Raw genomic sequence first — 27092 nt, forward strand, 5'->3', positions numbered from 1 at the left:
ATTTAGTGCAAAGGGAACTTTACAAAGAAGTAAGAGCGCCTGTCGCAGTCCTTCTAGGGCAGCTCAGTAGAGTTAAATTAGTTTCAGAATGACACGCCAGGCCTCCACACTGCTTTCCCACCTCTATCAAAATTTTATTCAGACATCTCAGTGGTCCGTTCTTTGAGTTCGTCCCGAATCAGATCTCAGGATAGGGTCTGGCTAAGTCACTGTTTAGAGTATGCAAAGGTAGCAGGCCATCCAGACGCACACCCTGTGCTTCCTCCCAGGAGGCACGGAGGCACAACTGTGGTTTTATGGAAAGAAAGGGAGGGCTGACCCAGGGAAGGCAGGCGGCCAAAGTGAGAGCTTGTCACTCCACTCAGAAGGAGGGCACAGACAGAGCAAGGCCCTGGCTGGTGCTTTGAGGTGGAAGCTCTTATCAAGAAATGGCCAGAGCCTTTCAATCAGAACCACTGTCGTGGTTTCATATTTAAGAGCCTCCTTTGGTAACTTGCTTGTCCTGGCTGAGAGTTCATGCATCCTCAAAGTCAGACCCACAAGATATCAGGGCATGCCCACAGGTTTGCCAAATAATAAACTACTAGACGTTTCTCTCACTGAATTGGCTGAGTACTGAATTGAGCACGTGTTAAGAATAATTAGAACAATGGTGTCAAAAATTTTAATTTTATCTCCTAGTCAGGTACATTCAAAGAATAGAGGTGGAGATGTTTTCTGGAAGATTCTTTTTGATTCATTCATTCTGTCTTATCCCTAGGAGAGGTTTAAGGAACTCACAGACTTTGGAAAGTTATTAAAAATATGGACCATGATGCATACGGCAAAAACTATGAGTCACTAGGAGTTGCAGATAGAAGAACAAGGGTTAGTTTAAGGAACTCATGGACTTTGGAAAGGTATTAAAAATACGGACCATGATGCCTACGGCAAAAACGATGAGTCACTGGGAGTTGCAGATAGAAGAATCAGGGTTAATCAGAGAAAATTCACTGACACAGTATATAACCTCGAGGATGGGTAACATGCTAGGTTAGTGCCATTAACTCCTTTCCCAAACTATGATAAATTCAACATTGAGCTAGAAAAGCTGAAGTGAAGAAAACTTAGCATGACAATGTCTCAAAGCAAGAGAAATGGATTGTATAAATTGCAGATCAAACACTTCATGCTATTGTACAGGACTGTAGTAGATTAGAAGTAACTAGAGACATGGCAATTGAAAAAAATAAAGGTGTGATTTTTAAATAGGACTTTTCTGTTATCCCTTAGAATAAATGTTGTATGAAAACTTCCCAAGATTTCCCTTATTAGGCAAAGATTTTTCAGGTGATTTCTAGAACATGTTAATGCAGCCACTGAATATTCTAATAAATTTTCCAAGAAGACTTAAAGAGTTTCCTCCATCTGCTCATAACCAGGCTTGGTTAAGGAGAGCTGGTTCTGTAGAAAGAAGCCAGTAATGGGCCCCAGAGGCCCAGTCACTGTGTGCTGTGGAGTGGAAAGTAACTTTAGGAAGATGGAGGGTAAGCAGTGACCACTTGGATGTTAATTTTGATTTTGCAAACAGCATAATAGATCTAAAATGTCGTATGCAAAATGATTATCCTGTATGTTTCATGCAGGAAGAAATTACCTGAACATTCTTTTTTTTTCTGGAACACAGCCATTCTGATAGACAACTGTATTTGCATAATTTGCACCCTTGCTTTATGTGATTTCACAGAATTAGTATGCTTTTAAAATCAAAGTTCAAAGTTCATAACTCCTAATTTTAATATATATATGTTTGCAATTTAAAAAAACATAAGCAGTAAAGTTTCAAAGCTGTCAAATTAGCCCATGACAGAATTTAGTACATAGGTATCACTGATATTTTAATCTAAGAATACAAGTGTCAAGGGGAGATCAACTTTGCACCGACTCACTAGAGACATCTGCAGCCCACATGCATCATATATACACATAATACATAGACCTATATAAATTAAAATTCTAAAACACTTTTCGGCATAGATTCCCTTATAATACAATTGAAGGATTTAACTGGAATGAACTAAGTATGTGGTTTCGGCCAGTTGTAACCAGAAGAATTTTATCTCGTGCTGATCACTAACTACGTATCAGGTTCAGTGTAAAACAGGTGGGAGGTTGTGGAAAGCTTTCTGGTTGTTAAGGTAACGCTTCTACCTGAGACATTAGCTCTGACACTGCAGTGGCATCTCAGGCAGGAGAAGGATCAAAAATGGAGCTTTGGCCCAATGTGCTGAGAGTACAGTGCCTGTGACCCATCTTAATTCTTTGCAGAATTAAGCAGGGATTTAAGACAGGCTGTACCTTTGATAGATTTGATGCATTAAGTTGCCAGCAAAATCGTTTTGTAAGGATTAGGAATGTGTGACCCAGCTGCAGATGCCCGTTAATCTGTGGAAGGAGTACCTGGACTTCCCTCAGAGAACTCTTCCGTGCACTGGATGGACTGGGGTGTAGAGATGAGAGGGAGGAAAAGGAGAAGAAGACTCAGCTCTGTGCTAAAGGAATTTCTAGTTTTGTTGGGGACATGAGGCACTCACTCAAAACTTAGCACCAACAGTACAAGATGCTGAATGTTCTGGGAGATCATCTGTGGTGCAGGAGGTCAGAGGGCCGGGTATTTGCAAAGGCTGGAGGGGTCCAGGAGGGCTCCTGGGGGCAACAGTAGGTTCAGCTGTGCCTTGGAAGATAGGTAAAGGTTTAGGGGTGGGTTGCTGGCAAGAGAAAGGACAAAGAAAGAAAACCAGGAGCAGGAGTTAATAAATATGGTGTGTTTTATGGAACAGTGATGAAATCCTTTACAATCTGACGTGCATTAGAAAGCAGTTAAAAAAAAAAAGTGTACCAGGTGTTTTGAGACTATGAGGCCTTCCTGATGTGAAAATGGAATGGCAGCCTTTGAAGGAAGTAGGTCTTGTAGTGGCTGCAGTGGGATTAGAGCAAAGAAGACATGAGCCTCCCAGGTGCAGGCTGAAGACAGAATGTGGTGCCCGAGTGGCCCTGGAGAGAGGCTGTCCATGCAGAAACAGATGGCTGGGAAACCCGCCTCTCCTCTGGCACGCCGGTGATTGTCCCTTTTGCCTTTGGCTGTTTGGAGGCAAGGGGTATATATAGCACATCTGTGATCCTGTCTCAGGAAGTAACCGTGGCGTGTTGATGCTGATGAAAACCGATGCTGACAGCAGGTTCAAAGTGGAAGTGGGTGCTACGTGGAGTCATTTTCTTCTCTGACAAATGATGATGTCTTTGAAATATTTAAGTTTTCAGGAGAATGAGTCTCTTTTGTTCTTCTCTGAAGTCATTTCTTGGTGGGTAGGATAGCAGATGATCTCGAGTGTTACACCAACAATTAGGGAAAAGGAAAAGTTCACTCTTTTCTAGGGAATAATCTACTATTTTTCAAAGCCAACAGACATTTATTGTCATCTACTAGGCAACATGGAAGATGTAAATTGTAATAAGGTGTTGACTGATCACAAGGAGCTTATAATCAAGTAGAAAGGAGGAAAGAATAACATATTAAACCCATATTGTGGTAGGCTATGACCATAAAGTGAAGCAGAAAAAGTGAGATGGCATTGGCCAGGCCACACACTGCTTACCAGGCAGTATGACTTCATTCTCCCATGATTGAACCTTGAACCACTTAATCAGGAGGTCAGGAGTCTTGGATGCTAATATTGCCTCTGACATTTTGTGTCATTTGACCTTGAACAAATGGGATCAGTTTTGAGTTTCTCAGACTCCAAATGAGGGTGTAGCATGGCCTTTCTCCCTAACGTCCTTATCAGTCGGTTTTCCTGGAGATTACAGGTGCTCCCAGAATTGTAAATATCAAGTGAAAAAGAAGCAGGCCACCTGGTTGACTGGTGTTTGACTCGCTTATTTTGTGAAAAGAAAGTGGTGGGTCTGCAGCCATGACTTTCCATTTCAGTTCGGTCAGTGGCCCTAGGCACAAGTTGAAAGCATATTGTCCAGCAGACATGAAGTGCCTGGTGTTTTTGAAGGCTTCACTAAACCAAGACTATGTAAAGAACGAAACAACAGGCTGGGCGTGGTGACTCACGCCTGTAATCCTAGCACTTTGGGAGGCCAAGGCAGGTGGATCTCTTGAGGTCAGGAGTTCGAGACCAGCCTGGCCAACATGGTGAGACCCCCCCCCCATCTCTACTAAAATTACAAAAATTAGCTGGGGGTGGTGGCGCCTGCCTGTAATCTCAGCTACTTTGGAGGCTCAGGTAGGAGAATGGCTTGAACCCGGGAGGCAGAGGTTGCAGTGAGCTGAGATCAAGATCACGCCACTGCACTCTAGCCTGAGTGACAGAGACTCAAAAAAAAAAAAAAAAAAAAAAAAAAGAAGAAAAAGAAAAAAGAACAACAGAGCACTCTCATTATAGCATGAAGTTTTGCTGATGTGCATTTCCATTTCTTGTAACAAAATGTAAGACAAATCTATTTTCAATTATTCTTAAGGAATAAGAAAACCTAGGCAGATGCACACACACACACACACACACACACACACACACACACACACGAGTTTGCTGCCTCTTTGCTTGAAGAAAATTCCTTTGGGTGTGTCTCAGTTACACCAGACATGTATGTGTGGGTGGGGGAGGAGGTGGAGTGTGGAGTGAGGAACTGGTGACCTGGGAGGATGACTGACTCATCCTGGGTACCTGTCCTGATGCGTGGGTCACTTCTGTCATGTGGTTCCACAATAGGACCTTATAAGGTAAATCTGTTCACAGCAGCACTGATAAGCTTTCTTGCTGTCATATCACTTACTAAGCAATGGTAACATGAGCTGGGTGTGCTGGATGGCAAACAAATATTTTAAAATAATCTTTCAGATGATATCTGGAAAAAATAATGTTTTTGGAATAAGTTATGCAATGACTTTGAAATTGCCTCTCCCTTACTTTTAGAAATAAATTCCCTGACAACTCACTTTTATTGAAAGGTTTTTTTGGTTAGTTTAAAGCTATGGTATTAAAATATGAGACAAACGAATACACAATGATTGTCACTTTCCTACTTGGGTACACAGAAGAAATGTCCTTATTAGAAGGCCAGGTAGATGTGTTTGTGCCCAGAGTGATAATGGGGAAATTGGAAAGGGTCTTGACAAGGTGTTTTCTTTTTCCTGCAGGTCCTGTACAACTTGTTCAAGTCGTTTTGCCAGATGAAAACCATTGAGACCATTGATGTGTTTGCAGGAATCGCGAACTTCTTTGTTGTGGGAATCGGTGGGGTGCTGATTGGCATCTTCCTGGGCTTTATAGCGGCATTTACTACTCGATTCACCCATAATATCCGAGTGATCGAGCCACTCTTTGTTTTCCTGTACAGTTATTTGTCCTACATCACAGCCGAAATGTTTCACCTCTCGGGCATCATGGCGTAAGTAATTCTTTGTTAAAAGTGCTCGATGATAACATTTCATTGAATGCACGCATTCTCAGCTAAGATATTAAAGTTGAATAAGTTATATGAAACACTAGGTTTTCTTATTCTTTTAAGAACAATTAAAAATAGATTTTTCGGTCAGATGCGGTGGCTCACGCCTGTAATCCCAGCACTTTGGGATGCCGAGGCGGGTGGATCACAAGGTCAGGAGATCGAGACCATCCTAGCTAACACGGTGAAACCCCATCTCTACTAAAAACACAAAAAGTTAGTCGGGCGTGGTGGCATGGGCCTGTAGTCCCAGCTACTTCGGGAGGCTGAGGCAGGAGGTGGCGTGAACCCAGGAGGCGGAGCTTGCAGTGAGCCGAGATTGTGCCACTGCACTCCAGCGTGGATGACACAGTGAGACTCCATCTCAAAAAAAAAAAAAAAAAAAGATTTTCTTACATTTTGTTACAAAAAAATGGAAATATATATCAGCAAAACTTATGCTACCATGATTTGTTGCTCAGATAGAAAGCTGCTTAAACATTCTTACGGGTCTCATGAAATATGACAGTAAACTGTTGGGGTGGATCTTGGTCAGGCACCAAGAATTGTATGAGTTTGATGCCCAATCAGGGTAGTCCATGTGGGAACCTATAAGCTTATTCCAACAAAGTCACATCCCAAGCTGCTCTTGGAGCTCTGGAATGGCTCATGGATATTCATTGGCATAACCTTAGTCATAGAAATACTTTGGTAGATTTGATTGGGGATAACAGCTTAGTCATTCAAAGCAAAATAAGAGTTGTGACCACGCAATTTCAGTTTAGCTGTTTAAACAAAGATGCAGGATTATAAAGCAGGAAATGTTTAAAGCCAGAAATTATTTATTTACTAAAGATATGGTTAGTGTCTCATGCACTAACTGGTTCTGAAGGAAGTGTTTGAGAAGTTAGACAAGTAGGCTGACGAATGATGGAGTTTGAATCCTGTTTTAGCATTTGGAGGATCACTTTGAAGGAGGCTGCTCATTGGGTGTGGATGTTTTCGTAGCTTCCAAAAACAAGCTTCTTTTCTATTATGGTAAGACCCTGTATACGATCATTGAGAAATACTTAGTAATGGAATGCTTTTACATTTTTTTTTTTACTTTGACAAATATGCATTTACAGCTCCATATGCACTAGGCTAAATGCTAGGACCTACCATACATATTTAGAATTTTGCAGCTATAAGCATAAGCCTAGATCTTCCTGAAATTTTCTCTTCCATTCTGATTAAGATGATTGTTTCATTGGGGGCTAGTTTGACTTCTGCCGTTTATCAGCACGTCTGTATCAGAAGCAGATGAGGTTGGTGGTAGAGGAAGTCAAAGACCCCCTACTCAAAGAGAGTGGAACCTGGGGTCATGAAAGCCCTGAGTTACAGGTTGGGTGGTTTTCTGTTTCACAGAGAAACCTAAATAAAGCAACGCATTAATCTAGTTTGACCCAGTAATGTTCCATGTCTTCCTGGTTGCTATTCATATCATTTGTATGACTTCCAGTTTCCTCAGTGTTCTTTGGCCAGTGTCATTGAAAATGTATGACCAACTAGTTACAAGGTCTCTAAAAAGAGTGTAGGGGAGGGACTTAGTATCTAGTTTCCAGCAGTGTTGTTCTAGCAAGAGTCAGGGTATGAGAACCTTGAATTGCATTGCAAGTCTGAGTATATGTAAAAGTTCTAGAACCCACAAAGGAGCTATGTAAATTTTTCAGTTTGCCAGATGTTCGCAGGCAGGAATTGGGGTTCTTGAAGATCCAGCATATGGGGGGAAGTTGAAGAATTGGATGGGGTGGGAATCCTGGTGCATCCCTGATGTCGGTGATGCAAGGTTTGGAAGGCCTATGCTATATCAAGTCACTGGCCTCTTGTGAAGATGGGATCACAGGTTTACTTATGCTAGGAATTCAGAAGTAAGAGACAAATAGGGCCACATATTCCTGATAAATAGCACAGGTAATTCTCTGCTGTGGTTTGCCTTTGTTTCCAACTTCAAACTGAAGATTTTCTTGACAACTTAGTGTAGAGGAAATGTTTTTATTACATTTAAACTAATATTGTAATTGGCCAGGTGCAGTGGCTCATGCCTTTAATCCCAGCACTTTGGGAGGATGAGGTGGGTGGATTACTTGAGGTCAGGAGTTTGAGACCAGCCTGGCCAGCATGGCGAAACCCTGTCTCTACTAAAAAAATACAAAAATTAGCCTGGCATGGTGGTGCATGTCTGTAATCCCAGCTACTCAGGAGGCTGAAGCAGGAGAATCACTTGAACTGGGAGGTGGAGATTGCAATGAGCCAAGATCACACCACTGCACTCCACCCCAGACAACAGATTGAGACTCGGTCTCAAAAAAAATAAAAAATAAAAAATAAACTAATATTGTCATTGCTCAAAGTATACTGAAATAATATGGGTCCTTAAATAAGATATTGCCAGTGATACAAGCATTTTTGCATCAAAATTACCATGTGCACCCATTATTCTGTCATGACAAATGCAGGTACACATTCACATTGGGGTATGTTTGTTCTCAGAAGTGATACCCTCTTTTCTAATGTGGGATAATTAGTATGCCATTCAAAACCTGACCGTGTGTGTTGCTTCCTTACGCTGTAGATCACAGATGTGCATGCCCTGCCCCGCTCTAAAGTGCATTATGTGCACTTTGTGTGTAATTACGGTATTTACTTCGGTCCAGGGGATACAGCATAATGATGCAATTAAAATGCATATCTACACACACCTCTTTTACAGAACTAGTCATTTTTTCTGGGCTCAAATTGTACCGAGTTTAGAAATTCCTATCATACTTTGTACTAATTGCACTCTCTCTTCTACCATTTATAAACCAATTTTAAGGCTAATGGGAGTGAAGGCACCTGACGTACGGAGAATGTTCAGGACTTTCCCTTGTTTTCTTAAGAGAAATGGGCAGCTCCTGAGAAAGGAAACTAGGCAGATAGGATAGGCAGCTGCTGGGTGGGCAGAAAGATTAAACTGCCTCTGTAGTGATTTGTAACCCAGTTGTGAAACTTGGCTTTCCTGAGTTTTGCCTGCTCTCCTCCATCTCTCCCTCCTCCACCTTCTTCCATCCATCCTTCCTTCTCCTGTCCTCTTCATGTTGCCTTTCAGAGCCTGTAACCCTCTACATTAGCTTTGTTGACTCTTGGGCAGCCTGTTCTAGAAGGATGTCACTTACTTAATGAGCAGGTAGTTACTAGATGAATCTAATGAAAAAGAAACAATCTTCTGAGTAACAGAAGATTTTGGTTTGGGTTAAAAATGCAAAGAAGCTTTTAGAGGAAAGCGCTGGACAGGATTTCAGTATTTTGATTTCTTTGGAAAGATGGTGAAAGTCTACTGTTCCTGCTATTTAACTTTATCATAAGACTGTGGTTTTATAGGCTTTTTACTGACAAGTAAATTAAATAATGAGGTGAAATCTTCTTCTGTCTTACAAAATATTTGGAGAGATGTCTTCTGAGCAGTCTTAAATTTGGTTTCCCCTTTGTGGTCCTTCCTAATACCCCAAAACCTAATTTAATGTTAAGGAATGATTTACACTTATGTTTTATTGTATATTCAGAAGGGTTTTAGACTCAAACACTAACAGGGTCAATGCAATTCCCTGTTTTCTAACATTCTTCTGCTCATTTCTATACTGGAATAAATTGTGGCAATAGGGAAATGTATGTGTGTGTGTGTGTGTGTGTGTGTGCATACGCCTGTGTGTGCCTATGTGTGTGTTTCAGTTTCCATAGCACCAGAAATAGAGTTAAGGGAAAGTTTCCATCATCCTTTAAACCAGAAGCTTCACATATCAATAGCGCTGGACACTTTTGAGTATCAAAGCACTATACCAGGGCATGAGAGGTGACCAATAGTTATTGATTTTAGAAATTCCTGCCTTGACTCATGTGTTTTGAACTTTATACTCAGAAAAATGCTCAAAGTCAAAGCACTGGTGATTCCTATGGACAATGGTGTATTTGACCTCATTTTGCTTTCTTTACCTAAGGACACTAACGGTTGGATAAATCGATAACTAAAATTCAGAGCCATTATAGAAATCAACTTGAGCCAAAGTTTGTTATCCCCTTTTGGATTTCAGACTCCTTTCTGATCCTCCCCTTCTACCCTACACAGTTCCCTGGGCTCTAATAAGTGGGACATTGGAAACACACTGACCTGAAGAGGGAAGGGTGTACTTGGCCTCCACAGCAGCAAATTTTGAAAATGGCTAACTCCTCCTTCAGATAGGAGAGTAAGTGCCCATTTTTTAATATTTTATTTTTATTTTTATTTTTTGAAATAGAGTCTCGTTCTGTCACCCAGGCTGGAGTGCAGTGGCATGATCTCAGCTCACTGCAACCTCTGCCTCCTGGGTTCACGCCATTCTCCCACCGCAGCCTCCCAAGTAGCTGGGACTACAGGCCCCCGCAACCACACCCGGCTAATTTTTTTTTTTTTGTACTTTTAGTAGAGATGGGATTTCACCATGTTAGCCAGGATGGTCTCGATCTCCTGATTTCGTGACCCACCCACCTCGGCCTCCCAAAGTGCTGAGATTACAGGTGTGAGCCACTGCCCCGGCCGTGAACAATATTTTTTAGTTCTGCTGTGATGGATTAATAATTCCTTAGTATTTCTTTCCTTAAGGGTACTTTCTAAGTATTTACTATTTATTGCTAATTATTCCAGTAGCATTATTGCAAAGAAAGTAGAATATGGTGATTAGTTTCATTCTTATGAATAAATAAATCAAGGCCCAGATGGACAAAACATGGCTGTCAGATGACTCAGTGGAGAATTAGACCTGACCCTGCATCCCCAGTTACCAGGTCAGTCCTGTTTATGTGCAACATCCCCTCCCCCCACCAAAAAAAACCCAGCACATCCCATGCAAATTTGTAAATAAGTAAATTTGTCACGGGAATTTCCAGAATGATAGGTTTAGGAATGAAATCCAGGAGTAGCTCCAGCTTGCTGGACTGAAGTAGTCACTGGTAAAGGTGTGAAGATCATATGCTCTTTTCATCCGTTTTCTTTGTAGGAGCTGATAATTGTCATCTGTTTAACAATTTGAGAAAAAATAGGAAAACATGCCTTTTTTTTTTTTTTTTTTTTTTTTTTGCCTATCCTAGTGCCTCTTGGTTTACCCACACTTTGTAGCATTTAGGAGACCATCTCTTCAAGATCCAAGAGTGTTAAACCATAGCCCTAGATGCCAGAATAACCAGTTCAACATGTTTACTTGTGTTCACAAAGATTAAAAATAATAAACACATGACATTGTAGGACATTCATAAAACATTATGTGATGCATCATGTTTACAACATGCTTTCAAACACATGATGCCAACTGACCCTCGTCTCAATGTCCTGAAGTGTAAAGAAGAGCAGGAAGAGAGTTTACAAAGAAGGAAGCGGGGAATCAAGACTAGAGCCTTAGATCTCTGGCTCCCTGTTTCCTCTTTTCTCACTGGGTCATTGTACCTTACACCGCCTTGACAAATAATAGTTTTACTTTTAATTATAGTGTACACTTTCACTGATAGCTCTGACTGGCCAAGACTGACCAAATCTGGTATGACCACCCCAAACATAAATAAGGCTGGGGTGGGAGGAGGAAAGGTAGGAAAATGATGCTAGAAATTAAGTGATACAAAAACAATGCATATACCCCTTAATTTCTTGGATATATTCACGAAAAAGGAAAAACAAAGAAAGCAACAAAAAGCTTATGATTATCTTTTATTTTCTATTGTGTAACTTTGCCTGAACTGTAGTGTAAGACGAGTAAAGACAGAAAGGCATTGGAAATTATAAACCTTAACCTAGAGACATGTAAACAATTCATGAAATTATTTGTATTTATGTTTATGGTTTAAACTGTTTAATTTAGTAGATTCAATAGATGAACCCCAGCATTTGCTCGGTTCTTTGAAGGAGGAACAAAAATAGTAAGCTGTCACTTCTTTCCTCGGTCCTGCCCAATAGGGTGGCCACCAGCCTTGTGTGGCTTCTGAGCACTTGAAAGTAGAATTGAGTTGTGTTGTAAGTTTAAAATACACAGCAGAGGCTGGGTGCAGTGGCTCATGCTTGTAATCCCAGCACTCTGGGAGGCCGGGGCAGGTGGATAACTCAAGGTCAGGAGTTTGAGACCAGCCTGGAAAACATGCCGAAATCCCGTCTCTACTAAAAATACAAAAATTAGCCGGGCATGGTGGTGGATGGCTGTAATCCCAGCTGATACTCGGGAGGCTGAGGTAGGAGAATCGTTTGAATCCGGGAGGTGGAGGTTGCAGTGAGCCAAGATTGCGCCACTGCACTACAGCCTGGGCAACAGAGCAAGACTCCATCTCAATAAATAAATAAATAAATAAATAAATAAATAAATAAATAAATAAAATAAAAATAAAAAAATACACAGCAGATTTTTAAGACTAAGTAGGAAAAAATGGATTCTAGAATATCTCATTAGTAATTTCTATACTGATTTGATGTTGAAATGACAATGTATTAGACATGTTGAGTTACATAAATATGTTCTGAAAATTACGTTCAGTTTCTTTTCATGTCTTTCGCTGTGAATACTAGGAAACTGCAGATTACATATACAACTCCAGTGATTCCTACTGGACACTGCTGTTCTGTGGTGCTCACCACGAGTGTTTTCTACTTGGATATTTGAAGACTTGGTGACATATGTTTTATTCCTTTTGATAAGGTAAAAAAATAGGTCATGAAAAGATGGGAGGAATGAAAGAGAAATGCTCTCCCCGCTCTGATGACAACTGTGCTCTTTATAAAGAACATTTCTTTGAGAATGGGGAAGTTTAGAAAGAAAATAAGGAAGGAGAGACTGAAGGGAAGTTGGAGGTCCTTCTGAAGTGGATTGTGATAATTAAGATGTCAAATTAAAGCCACCTTGTGAAAATGAAAAATGTTTCCCTAGGTCCACGTTTGGGGGTTTGGATATAAACATCTTCAAAATCTAAAGTGGGAGGGAAAGCTGTGGCTCCTGCAGGAATGAGCAACATACTTTAAAACAGATTCCCTGGGTTGAGATAATGTATATATTTTGCAAATTGAATTTGTAAACTTAGACAATGGTCAGTATTCGAAACATTATGAAGCCAGTCAGTCTTCCCTCAACTTGTCACCTGTGTCACAGTGTCTTCTGGTGTTTATCAAGTGGTCAGGGTACTAAAGGAATAATTATATATCAGGTACTTACATAAGTTTAAGTGAAACACAAGCAGAAAAAACTTATTTTCTAGGAAAAATTGGTACAATGCATAATAAATCCAATAGATGCTGTACTTGACTGGCTTATGAAAATCAATTCATTGCATTCTTAGAATATTTAGCTAAAAAGATAGGATATTGATATTGCTTTTTTGGTTATTAGGATGAATAATACCATTGCTTTTCTCCTTCAGTGCAGATAACAGGGTAGATTTTAGAGGTATCCTTTAGACAAGAAAAAAGTTGATATTTCATAATGTATTCCTGATAATCTTCAAGAATGGAATACATAATCTTACTTAGCATGAGTTTTGTTTGTTTGATTTTTTTTCCTCCATCAAAAATCAATTATCTTTTGACATTAGCTAGAATAAAGACCTATAGACCTTAATATAGAGGCTCTATTGATCTTCAGCCAGTCTGCAGAGTAAATACAGTTAAAATACAGAGATGAAAACAATGTCTTTAATGTTGTTTTACCTCTAAGAAGATGAGGCAAGAAAATATAATGTATTTTTGTGTAACTGAAAACGCTGCCATCACTTTGCTTTTTGGACTGTTTCTTGACTGTTCTTTATGTTTATTTTTTAAAAATGATGACATCCCTTCTGGCCTGTATTTCAAGAATATTGTAGGAAATGATATGACTTTCTGGTAATGTGTAGGCCAAAATGTAAAACAAGATAATAAGTCAGAAATGTATAATTGCTGAGAAATAAATACTTTTTCTTTTTTAATAAAATTTTTTTTTCAGAAAAACTGAAATGAAATGTATACTTAGCACCCAGCTAGTACTCCTGAATATGACACGCTTGGACACATGGATTAAATCAGTGTTTCGGCCCCTGTGTGAGGAGGTTAGAGCCAGGAATACAGCTATGGAGGTTAAGGTTGGCTCTTCCTTGACATGATGTGTGTCCCAAGGAGAACCCATTATTCTTTCTCCTTTGCTTGAACAAACCTTAGTTTACTTCTGAGCAATTCTCTGGACAGGGGAGGACACTGGCCTGGTGTGAACCCCAGGCCCTCCTGTGTTGGCTTCTGGGGCGAGGAGAGGCTGCCTGCAGCTCCTCTTGATGCTGTAGCATTTCTCTTATGTACTTGCTCCTGCTGCTGCCACTTCCCTTACCTCAATCAAACATGAGGTCTGACTTTGTCAGTATTCCCAGGGCACCTGGCCAAGTGGCCCCGATTCTGTCTTTCCACTTGTGTCCTCACCGTTAATCCCCCGTTATTTGACGTACCTTGAGTCACCAGGCATTTTTGTAGTCAGGAGCCTGGCTGAAACAACAGAGTGAAGCTCTGTGTTAATGAAGGAAGCCAAACTCAAACCAGTTTAAGTCAGAAAGGAGGGATTTCCTGGCTCATGTAAATAAGTACATTTTTGAGAGGACAGGTGGGATTTGGCCTTAGGGTGATGGGACAAGGGACTCCTATGTCTGCCTAAGTATTTCTCTCTATTAACTTTCTGTCCCTTCGTGAGAAGGCTTCCTTTTAGTTGGTTAGCCATCTCCAAAGCATGAAACCGGGGTCACAGACAAATCAAGTTTTATATCTCTGCAACTCTGTCACTGAAGAGTAAAGGGAGATCTACCCTGCCAGGTCCTGTTAGAAAACATTTCAGAGCAAGCACTGTGATTGGCCCTGGGGTTTGGAGAACTGTCATGGGATCAGACTGTGTCACATGAGCAGCCCTGTGACATGAGAAGTAGGGTGTGTTGCCAGAATAAGGCAGTGAACTCAAACTCACTTTGAGTCAGACTGCCATCCCAATCTGTGTTGACTACAAGTTAGCAAGGAAAGCTCAATCCTGTATAGTAAAGTATACTGGGATGGTCATGTTGACGATGCTTGGGTTGAAGTCTTATTGACGAAAAGAGGGACATTTTGGGTAGAGGCAGAGGTGTAATTGAAGGCTCCAAGGTGAACTGAACTCTAGGTTGGTGAGAAGGAGGGGCCCCTGGTCTTGCCTGACCTGTTGTGTGCTATAGGCAGGTGAGAGGCTTTGGAATCTTTAAGGAGAAGTGACACAATTGTATTTCTGTTTTATGATACACACCTGATCAGAGTGCTTCCAAAACTTTTTTACACCATGACACTTACAACTATTAAAGTTTTCATGGTACTCTGGGTGAAAGCTGTAGATCATGGCCCCAGTCTGACTGGCTGCCCTAGGGCTGAGGAATCCTTGATTAAGGAGGAGGATCAGGAAATGCTGCTGTCAGCAGGGATAAGGTACCTAAGTAGAGACTCAGGCAGGAAAAAGAAATATGTGAAGATGCCTGCACACTAACCAGTCTAGGCAAGAGAACACAGGGACCTGCACCTAGATCCAAGTCATAAAAACTGAGAGACAGGGAAGGAAGAATAGTTGGCAAATGTAGTTAAATCCACATTACTCCTCAAATCCCATGTTAATCCTTATGCTCACCCTCCAATACAACTTTAAATAAAATGACCCAAATTTCAGCTCTTTTTTCTCATTTCTCCTTGCTCTTTGGAACCCTCTGCCTATACTCCCATTTCCTGTCCTTAAATGTTAATGTGTTTAGGAATAACCAGGAAATGGTCATTACATGGACAGAATCCCAGGCCTCAGTCAGAGATTCTGATATAGGCCTTGGATGGGGCACAGGCATTTGTAGTTTTCCAACATTTACACGAGGTCCACAGACCATACTGCTCTAACATACTTTCTAGTAGCCGTAAGAACTTCCAGAAAGCAGCAACTCATGCTGACGTTTCTAGGACTCATGTAGAACCACGAAGTATTCTGTGTGTGTATCTGGTGCAGGATTGTTGCATGCAGGTTTCACATACCCAGGCCCCACCTATAGCCCACCTCCAACATTGACCAGGAGTCCTCCACCTGGAAAACCTTAATTCCATCATCAAAATGTTGGTCAAATCTTCCTGCCTCTCTGAGGCTTTTCTTAACACTCCCCAGCTAGACTGGGTAGACTCCATGTGACACTTGATACCTGTGCTTCATGACGCTGTTGACATTGAGTTGTGATCCTTTGATGTTCTCTCTCCAGGTAAGCAGAGTTGCTTTAGGTGCCAATAAGTGGTCTCTAAATGTTAGTTGAATTGAATTGAAAGCAGTTTTTCAGGAGAAAAAAGTTGCAGAGAACTTATGCAATGGATAAGGCTTCATGATTAATCCAAGATTTATGACAGTTTCAATTTACACTTCATTTTTGATGTTTAAAAAAAAGATAGTTCAGTTTTTATGCTTGGATCCTGTTTTAAAAACAATTGTTGTTTGCATTTTCTCATATGTCAAACTCTGTTTCTCTTGGCTGTCAGGTTTTCTGGAAGAAGCAATTCACTGTATAGTACATTCATGCCCTGGAATAATTTAATTTACCTCACTTGAGTGAGTACTTTATTCTGAGAGCATGCAACGTGCCCTTAGTCACCACAAGACCTGGCTTTAATCAATACAGAAAAAGCTTTTTAATTGATCTTCATTGTTGCATATGCTTGGCACTGATTAGTGGAATATGCTTTCATATTTGGCAAAGCCTTAATTGAGAATATACAAATATTATTTGGGTGATATTTTCTTGCAAATGAATTCATACTTTTTAATATCATAGGGAATGGGAGCAAAATAATTTTGCTTAATTGGTTAATTCTACACAGTTCAGATTGTAGATAAAGCAATCTGGATCTTCATTAAACTAGACTTAGCAAGCATTAATTGAACTTGTACTTGGTACCACTATAGGCACAGACCATGCTAAGCATTAGTCCATAGTCTCAAAGCATACATTCTGGTAGAAAATAAATAAATATCTGTAGAAAGCAGGTTAATAATGGAGTCATGGAGTAATACAGAAAAAAAGTATCTGTTCGAATTTTCTGTTCAGAAAATAGCCAAATGACAAATCATTTAAGTAGAAAGGAAAGTCTATTTCCACCCCACCCTCTCCAGGAAAAAAAAAAACAAAAACAAAAACAAAACTCTTTTGAGGTAGTGTCTATAGCTGGCCTGAATTGTCCTACACTGTATTTTGATTGATATACTGATAAAGAAAACCTCAATTGCTGGTGTAGGAGAAAACCACTAATTACAGTGCTCTCCCTTCTCTGTCTCTCAATTGGTGATAATCACTACACATTTATGTTAAAGTGGTACAGGATAATAACATAGCAGGGTACATCTGCGAATTCTGTGCATGCCTCATCTCCACACTGTCCTACAGAATGGAGCCTAAGACCTATTGAAATCTGGGCATGCTTTGGAATGCGAAATGGGCAATGGATACAGAGCAAATATATTCATATTGCACCACCATTCCAATTAATGATTCATCCATGCAGTCATTGATGCAAAATACATGCCAGACACTATGCTAAGCACTGGCCACACTTTTCTTTTTCCTCATGGAGCGTCCAGTTAGGTTGCGGAGATAGACATTAATTATGTGATTGAAATTATAATTTCTCATTTTTCTCTCCAGCCTATAAAGTTAAAACTCCTAAGCATTCAGTATAACAGTGTCATTGAGCCCTAACTTCTTGCATTCTCATCTCTTAACATTTTCATCTTCCCCTCCTCCAGCGAACAGAATCATTTGGCAGTTTCCTGAATGCACCACCCTGCTTATTTCTTTTATGCCTTTGCATATGGCTGCTGCTTTTCCCTGAATTACTCACTTCCTCTTTTTCCTGATAGGTGAGATTGTCCATGAAGATGTTGCTCAAATGTCCTCTTTTGTGGCAGAAGTCACCCTTTGCTGTCCTGCACTTCCACAGCATCTTCCCTTTCCTCATTCTAGCATGTACAGTGTTGTGTTCCGATGATCTCTTTGTGTCTGTTTCTTCCCTTAGACTGTGAACTCTTGAAGGCAGAAATTGAGTCTTACTTGCTTTCACCTTCCTATATTCCAGCACAGAATTTGGCTCAGAATGGATGCTCAGAAAATGTTGGTTGATGTTAAATTGCACTTCTCAATCATATTAACTAGGTATGGAAATTAAAACAAAGAGAGAGAGAGAGAGAGAGACAGAGAGAGAGAGAGAGAGAGATGCCTGAAAAGGAGGGGGGAAGATGATTCAATGACACGAGCTAATAAAAGTAAGGGTGTACTAGGAATATTGAAGGCCAATAGTTTTATTTTGAAGCTTTAGAATTAAGAAACTTAACCAGAATTTTCTATAATATTAAGAATCTATTTAGGCTACTGTTTTGTTGGGGACAATGTCATACTGATGACACAGAATGAGGATATGAGGCTATGGACATGTGATGAAGGAAGAAATCTCCACTCTCGATAGTGTGGTGGCACTGTGATAATGCTGTGATGTGATATCGTACCCAAGGACTCTCCTGGCCACAAACTTCAAACCCAGTAAGGCCAAGGGCAGTCTGATACTATCCTGCATCATTCGCCACCTCTGTAAGTTTCTTGTGATTCCTTTAGAGAAACAGAGACTCATATGTATATACTGTGATGGTGATGACTATCAGCTCCAGAAGATGATCTGGTGGAGTGGGCAGAGATGGTTTCATTCTTTCTATCCATAAGAGGCCGTTTTGCCTGTACCTCTCTAGTGGAAGGCAGACTAGCTCATTTGTAGTTTGTATACTTCTGATGTTTTTGAAGGTGAGGTGGTTCAGGTCAGAGTACACTGCAACAACAAAAAAATCTCTTTGCAATAAAAACACCTCCAGACCTTTGCTTGAGAGGCCAGGTGACTCAAGTTGTACATGGCAGACCAGAATGGGAACTTTGGGAGTATTTCCCCCAGCCCCTCAGGTGCCTCAGTGCCACAGACATGCACAGGCTTCCTGAACAGGACACTACCAGATGCTAGGGCCTGTGGTACCCACCCAGGGCATTCTTTCTTCCTGTTCAGTGTCTCACTGAGGCTGGTAGGAAACTTCATTGAGTTACAGCAAGGTGTCTGGCTACTCTGAGCATCACTCTTGATATCGTGTTAAGGATACAAAGCAATGGAAAATGATCCCATGGACATTCATGTTAAATTAATTCATGTTTTATTCCTACACGAAAGCTATATATATTTTTTTGAGACAGAGTCTTGCTCTGTCGCCCAGGCTGGAGTGCAGTGGTGTGATCTCAGCTCACTGCAAGCTCTGCCTCCCAGGTTCATGCCATTCTCCTGCCTCAGCCTCCCAAGTAGCTGGGACTACAGGTGCCTGCCACCACACCCGGCTAATTTTTTTTATTTTTAGTAGAGATGGGGTTTCACCATGTTAGCCAGGATGGTTTCGATCTCCTGACCTTGTGATCTGCCCGCCTGGGGCTCCCAAAGTGCTGGGACTACAGGCATGAGCCACCGTGCCCGGCCACCAAAGCTATATTTTAATTGTTTCTAAACAGAAATTGTTAAATTGCTCATGTAATAAACTAGAGATTACTTTTTGCCTGCATGGTTTACTTTTTGCCCAATGAATGACAGGAACATAATTTCAGAGGGAAATGTTTAGAACGTTTAGAAAAACACTATTCATCAGCCCTTTAAGGTTACATTTTTGAATGATTCAAAACTATCAACTCAAGAGGGAGAGAAGGGGATGGGGTTAATATGAGGAATCAACTCTACCGCTGATGTTTCCACTCTATAGATGACATTTTGTTTTAAAAAATACAAGTGACTGGAGAAGGCTGGGTAGTGGCTACTTTGGTGTTCATTTATTTCCATATTTGTCTATAAGTTAAAGTGCTTTATAATAAAACCCTTTTGAAGTATCTTTTGTATAGGATTAGAGAATTTAAAAAAACAAGATGTCCATTATAAATTACTTTTACTATAAATTTTCTACCTGGCAACATTTTTATCCACTACATGAAGTACCTAAAAAAGCAACATTTTTGAAAGGCTCTTAGTGTGTGTTTCTGTATACATGTCTTTTTTTATATATATTAAACATGTTATAATTCAGATTCTTAATCTAATCTATTGCCTTCATTACTTTGTATTAGAGAAATCTTACTTTTTAAAGTCTAGTTAAAGAAAAATTAAGCCAAAATATGAAAGATGAAGATTTTCAGAAATGTGGGTAACCAGTGATTTGTATCTGGGGGAGCGCTGGCAAGATGCCTGATATTGGCTTATTGGGACAGATGCCACTTTCCAGCTTGTTCTCCCAGTTCCTATTGCCTGCTGGAGGAGGTTCCAGGATTTCACGTCAAGTCAGTGTGACAGAGCTCCCATTAGTTTCGGTTACCTAATTGCATGCAAGCAGCAGAGGCCATGTTCATCTGGGTCATGCACTTCGTTCAGGATACAGTTTAGGGGAGGAGAATACAACCTGGAAGGGTAGAATAGTGGCCTCAAAGATGTCCCCAAAGATGTCCACATCCTAATCCCTGGAACCTGCTAATATGTTACCTTCTATGGCCAACGCGACTTTGTGGATGTGATTAGGTGAGAATCCTGAGATGGGGAGATTCCATTGGAATATCTGGGTGGCCTTGATATAATCATAAGAACCCCTATGAGAGGGAGTAGGAGAGTCAGACTCAGAGAAGATATGGCTAGGGAAGCAGAGATCAGAGGGATGTGGCAAGAGCCAAGGAATGCAGGTGGCTCTAGAAACTAGTGAAGGCAGGGGACAGATTCTCCCCTAGAGCCTCCAGAAGGAAAAAGCTTTGTCACCATCTTGATGTTAGCCCACTCATGTGATTTTGGACTTCTGACCTCTGGAAGTGCAAGATGGTAAATGTGCATTGCTTGAATCCACTCAGTTTGTGGTTATTTCTTATAGCAGCCATAGGAGAGGGATACAAACAGTCTTGTGCTTGAGAAAGGATAAGCCACAGCTTGGTGGGCAGGGAAGACCTCCTTCCCATCAGAGATTGTGGGGCTCAATGAGAACGTGGAAAGGGTGAGGATTAAGTCCTCCACAGTGCTGGCTTTGTTTCTGTAGAGACGAGGTCTCATTTTGCATAGGCTGGACTTAAACTCCTGGGCCCAAGCGATCCTCTTGCCTCGGCCTTCCAAAGTGCTGAGATGACAGTTGTGAGCCACCATGCCTGACCCAGTACTGTCTTTAAATCAGATTGCCCAGATTCATACCCTGGCACCACCATTTATTAGCACTGGAATCTTACATAATTGAACCTCTGTCTGCCTTTGTTCTTCCATTTATAAGCATAGGAATGATAATAGAACTTGCTCATAAACTTGTTATAAGGTTTAACTGACATAATCCATTCAATATGTTTGCATAGTACCTGGCACAAATTAAAGGTTCTCTGAAGACTGACTGTTTTTATATGAGTCCTCAACTATTTCAGGGCTTTGCCATGTGTTTATAGCTGTTTTATAGCTGTTGAATTTTATTACCACATTTAATAAGGCCATTCCTTCTTTTGGGAAACCACATAAATTATACATTCTTCACTTACAGAAATCTAAAAGAGATACTCACTTACTGGGGACAGTGACATGGTGGCTCAATGCATGGTCCTTAGATTGATGGCATCTTTGTTTTGTTTTAATAAGGGGCACAAAAATAAATATACCTGCATTTGTTTTCTGTGTGAACAACAGATGTGTTCTTTGCAATGAGAGGTCTTTGGGGTTATCTGTTTAGGTTTCAGAGGACGCTTAGGTTTGCATTCTTCTACCTATTCTTATGCTCACTGTAGGAGGATTTCTTTAAGACAGCAGAAGTCTTCTCAGAGTGAGGAGGACCACATGATGGGAGTAGCGGGAGCTGAACTAGGGTCACTATAGTGCTGGAGTTATGAGAATGCTGGAAATTGCAAATCATCATCAGTATTCAGCTTATGGCATGGTTACCACTTAGTGGAAGGCAGGGTGGCTCCCTCTAATCCCATCATCCTGTTTCATTCTATAGGACCTGTGTAATGAAATTCTTTGGGTACTTTATAGTAACTGTGTCTCCTTAGACTGGACCTACCATGAGCTGTCACCAAGCTCATCCTAAATTCCCCTCTGTGGGTGGCATCTGAGTTGATCAGGGGTAGCGTCCTTGACAGAGAGGGACCCACTTGTGTAGCAAGGCAAGAAGACAGTAAAGAACAAGTTGAGGTTGGGCAATTCCATACAGTGGAGGCACATGGTGTGTGCCCAGGTGGAGAGAAGGCAGATGTGAAACTGGAATTCTCCACTGAGGGAAATGTGTGAAGAGCTTCAGGAGTGTAGACCTGATCCTGGAGCCCTTCCTTTTCTACAGGTGCCATATTCCAGTAGATATCATGAGAGTGGGAATAAAGGGCGATGTGGTCTCAAAGTTTTGGAAATACTGGGGAGAACAAGCAAAAGAGTTTCTTTGCTTCCGGAATTCTCAGAGCCTGTTAAAACCTTTTGAATTTCCCAGAAGTGGATACAACAGATACATAGAAATGAGACTCAGAATTAAGGACAAAAAGAAGTGAGTGGGTCCAAGAGATATTCAGAATGAAAAATCGAAAACAGTTGTGGACCAATAATATGGCGGGGGGCTACTGAGGTGTGACAGGGAGAGAAGTCTAATACAAGCCCATTTTCAAGTTTAGGATTTTATACAATAGAATCCTTTTAGATAATAGAGGAACAGGGCATATGTGGGAAAATACATCAGTTTACAGAAAGATAATGAGTTTCAAATTTATTTTGGACTTGTTTTATCTGAGATACAGAAAGGACAGCTGATGGTGTCGATGTCCATAGACCTTTAAGCATGAATCTGGGGTAAGGGAATTGAGGGACCAGAACGCTGGGCGGAGCAGAGTAGTTCAGCCAGGGTTGCTAAAGAAGACCTCCAGAGATTTTAGGATTTCCAAGGTTTACATGCAAATCACATTCACCTCTAAAAATCATTCGATGATGTTGTAGTCTTGGGCAGAAGAGTAGAGTCATAATTTAGCTCTTAAGTGCTATCTCTTGCATTCTGATTAGGATCATTGTTAGGTTTCAAGAGAAGCTGAATCTTGTCTTTCAGAATCACTGCTTGTGCAATGACTATGAATAAGTATGTGGAAGAAAATGTATCTCAAAAATCCTACACGACCATCAAGTACTTCATGAAGATGCTGAGCAGCGTCAGCGAGACCTTGATCTTCATCTTCATGGGAGTGTCCACCGTGGGCAAGAATCACGAGTGGAACTGGGCCTTCGTCTGCTTCACCCTGGCCTTCTGCCTCATCTGGCGAGCCCTGGGTAATGAGTTCTTGTTTGCTAAATGGACATATGTGACACTCACTCATTGAATGGGGCTTTCCTTTTGTCACTCCCTTTCCACTGTTGAGGCTTCTTTTTTATCTGCTTAATTTCTTCTTCTTTCTTACCTACTTCTTCCTCCTCTTCTTCCTCTTCCTCCTTTACTTTTTTCTCTCCTACACCCTCCTCTTCCTCCTTTTCTTCTCCTTTCTCATTTCCTTCCTCCTCTTCCCTATTATCTTCTTTCTTGTCCTCCTGTTTCTCTTTTTCCTCCTCTTCCTTCTCACCTTCCTCTGCCTCTTCCTCTTCCCCTTCCCTTCCTCATTGGCCTCTTCATCTTCTCTCTCTTTTCCTCTTCTCGCCCCTTCCTGATATATTCTTTTCTTCTCTGAGTATCTTCATGCCTTTGTTATAAGTTAGATTAGTTTGTCTTGTCTTCTCTGATTTCACATTTTCACCCACGATCCTGGAACATCATCAAAGACCCAGAACCTGGTATTACTAGCAAGACAGAGAAAAAGGGGAAAGACTTTGGGGCCTATTCTTAAATCCTTTGTCCCTGTCGCAGAAGCACAGAAAATGAGTCTATGTGTTTTCATATTCTGGAGTCACCCAGTCTGTTTCCTCTTGGGTTTTCTTTCTTTGCAGGTGTCTTTGTCCTGACTCAGGTCATTAATAGGTTCCGGACCATTCCCCTGACCTTCAAGGATCAGTTCATCATTGCCTATGGAGGACTGCGAGGTGCCATCTGTTTTGCACTAGTGTTTCTCCTTCCTGCTGCTGTGTTTCCTCGGAAAAAGCTGTTTATTACGGCTGCCATTGTTGTCATATTCTTTACTGTCTTCATTCTGGTGAGTACAGTAATCCCTTTACCAGGAGGGCAAAAAATATTGTTCAGAATATTGGATTCTGTTTACAGGATGCAAAGTAGCAAAGGTGTGTTGAAACTTTGGTAGTTAGTTACTAGGGAAAATATTTCCTGTCTGGGTTCATGTCACTAGATTGTTGAGGGGCCTTAGAGAGTCCAATTTGGTCACTTGGCCTACACAGAGAAATTATTATTTAAGGAAACTAAACTAAGTGCTCTAATCTTATGACTGGAAACTTAGGAACTGCACTTGCTAATGCTTATTATTTTTCTGACTTAGCGAATGCACTTGTTAAATGCTAGTTGTACATATGACCTTCCAACAGCTATTTGACCCCATGAGTTGACTGCCTAGTGGTGACTCCCCTGAAATGAGGAAAGGATGAATGCACGTTTAATATTGGGAGGCAGAAAGTATGGCGGGCCTGTGTTCAGATCCCTACTTTCCAAATTAATCAATCTAAGTTAAGATGCCAACTCTTAGAAGATTATATTTTGCAGATATTCATTTATTAAATACTAACTGGACTCCTGCTAAGTGCCAGGCAGTGCTCTAGGAGCCAGAACATATAAAGATCCCTGTTCCTGCTGCAGAGCTTACATTTCAGAGGGGTTGGTAGCACTAGACAAGAAACACAAGTAAATCACAGAGCATGTTAGAAGGTGAAAATTGTTATATAATAAGGATACAGTAAGGAGTCAAGCATGATGAGGGTAAAGTGGTGGGGGAAACGCTACAATTCCAACATCAAATGTTGGAATTAAAGGGAACAGCAAGAAAAATGAGATTTGAGCAAAGGCGTGCAGAAGGTGGAGGAATTAGCTAAGCCCAAGAACATCTCAGGCAAATGGGCTGAGGGATCAAGTGTGTTCTGAAAGCAGTGTGCTCTTGGCCAGTGTGGCGAAGTGCCACAGAGTGTGGTGTGGAGTGTAGGAGAATGAGGTGAGACAGGTTCTGGAGTCCAACATCACACAGGGCCGTGCAGGCCAGTGTATGAAGCTTGGCTCTTCTCCAAGTGAAATGGGAGCCATTAGAAAGTGTCATGCAGATCTCTGATATGTTCTGACTTCCTTTGTAAAAGGATCACGCTGGCTACTGTGTTGCGAATAGACTGTTGCGAGGAAAGGGTGGATGTGGGAATCCAGCATGGAAGCCCTGCAGTCACCAGGCAGGACCAGGCTGGTGGAAGTTCAGTTGGTGAGAAGTGGTTAAGATCCTAGAATACTTTCTGATGGAGCAACCTATGGGATTCCCTGATGAGTTAGACATGTTGTGAGGGAAAGAGGCGTCACTCAGGACTCCAGGGGTTTTGGCCTGAGCAGCTAGAAGGATGCACTTGCCCTCAGTTGAGAAGGGGAAGTCTGTGCATGGCAGAGGTGGGGTTGGGGAGATTGTCAGTTCAATTATGGGCATGCTGCATTAGGCGTGTCCATTAGACCTACAGCGGAGATACGGATGAGGCAGATATTATGAGTCCGGAGCTCAGGAAAGGGGCTCTCTGGCCACTAGCAGAGAATATGTATTAGAAGCCATGAAGCTGGACGTGATTGTCAAAGGAGTGAAAATATATACTGAAGAGACCACAATAGAGGAGTAAGGATTAGGCCTTGGGGCAGCCCAACCTTATGACATCGTGGGAAGAAGGGAGCAGCCAAGAAGAACTGAGAACGAGCGACGGGTAAAAAAGGAGGAAGATCAGGAGGTGTGCCTGTGTTTTAAAAATGTATTCATATTTATTTAACGGTTTGTCACCGAATGCTTTCTGGGTGCCTGATGCAAATCTAAGGCATCTTACATGCTAATTCATTTAACCCTCATAACAACTCCATGGAACATAATAACTCTAGGAATCATGGTTTATTATCCCTCTTTTGTGGATGAGGAAAGTGGGGCACTGAAACTGAGGTTAAGTCAGTTTACCAAGTTTGCACAGATATAAAAATGTAGAGCAGAGTCAAAACCTATTTGCTTCTGACCCTGAATAAGGTGTCCAGGATAGAGCCTGGTGTGTAGTGAGTGCTTAGTATTGTAATGCATCATGATTTTCCTCCTTCCTTCTAGTCATTTCTTCAAAAGACAGTTCATCCTTCATTCATTCATGCCTTCCAACACTGGGGACAGCGAGTCCTCTGGAATCCTGGAGAAGACCCTTTCCTGAGTTAAGATGACCACCTTCTGTTATTGTCTTTATTATCAACACCTTTCTGCTTTTGCACAGTAATATGGGCCAGAAATGGTGACGACTTGTCCTTGGGAAGTAGTGGCAGAGCTGAGAAAAAGTAGATGCAGTCCTCTTTATTTTGGAAGACTCTTCAGTGAGACTATGTGAGAAGTGAGCCAAAGCAGGGCAGAGGATCAACAGAAGGATGACTGCTAACTCTTGTATTGTGTGGAATGTCAGACAGCTTGTGGGGACGGGGAGGCTGGAAGTCAGGAAGTTCATGTGAGATGGATCACCTGCTCTCAGTGATGTAGGGGCCTGGCTTTCCCTGAGTGTGAAGATGACAGGAGGAGGATAGATGGGAGGAGAGAGATGAAGGTGGGTAAAGGCTGTGATAGAAAAGGAGAAAGCCTGAAGCAACAAACAGCACAGTTGAGATGTATTAGCCAAATTTGGTATTGTGAACACATCAAGCTAATCCTCCACTAAGGGAGACATCTGGGGATCATTGTTTAGAGCCTGCAGGTGTAGAGATGTCAGTCTGTCCTCTGATGAGGTTTAAGGAGAGTCTGGCCAAGTTCACTTGGATATCCATAGAGAAGAGAAATTGCTGCAGTTCCACTTGTGTTGATATCTTCCTTTTCCTGTTCTCTGACTACCCTTGTGTGTGCGCAGATTGGAGACTGCATGTATATTGCTTGGTCCCTTGACTCTGACCACATCCTCTTCCTCCTATTCTCCTACCTACCACTGGTTCTTAAGAGACTCTGAACACATGCACGTGCACAAGTGTGCGTGCACACACACACATAAATACACACATACTCCCTTAAGAAAAGATGTCTTTTCCAGAATTCCTCAATAATTAAGGAATTCAGTGAAGGATGCCTGGAGGGAAATACTTGATGAGATACAAATATAGCAGGAATAACTAATTATAAATCCATGCATAAAATGTTGCCTTTCAAGTAAGAATTATGTATTCTTTTTCAAACGACAGTTTTTATGTTGATGGACCGATTACTAAACTTTAAATATGTTTTTCTCCCCTTATTTTAATATTTTATACGATAAGCTCTTCCAACCTGGTGCTACTGAGTTATAACTATTTTCAAAAATAGGATTTCACACGATGTATGATGCATTATTTGATATCACAGTTTATCAGGAGAATTTTCACATTGTTTGAATCGTG

The 27092-nt window shown here is 41.2% G+C and overlaps 1 protein-coding gene across 1 annotated transcript in view; it reads left to right on the forward strand.

The window, feature by feature from the left end:
• The window catches only part of SLC9A2 (solute carrier family 9 member A2), a 92619-nt gene that overhangs the window by 38527 nt on the left and 27000 nt on the right, over positions 1-27092 (forward strand). Inside the window, 3 exon segments of the mRNA XM_010356560.2 lie at positions 5186-5436; positions 22650-22867; positions 23516-23718. Coding sequence (XP_010354862.2) covers positions 5186-5436; positions 22650-22867; positions 23516-23718 — 672 coding nt within the window.

Source organism: Rhinopithecus roxellana, chromosome 17 (assembly GCF_007565055.1).
Source record: "Rhinopithecus roxellana isolate Shanxi Qingling chromosome 17, ASM756505v1, whole genome shotgun sequence".
Classification (NCBI taxonomy): domain Eukaryota; kingdom Metazoa; phylum Chordata; class Mammalia; order Primates; family Cercopithecidae; genus Rhinopithecus; species Rhinopithecus roxellana.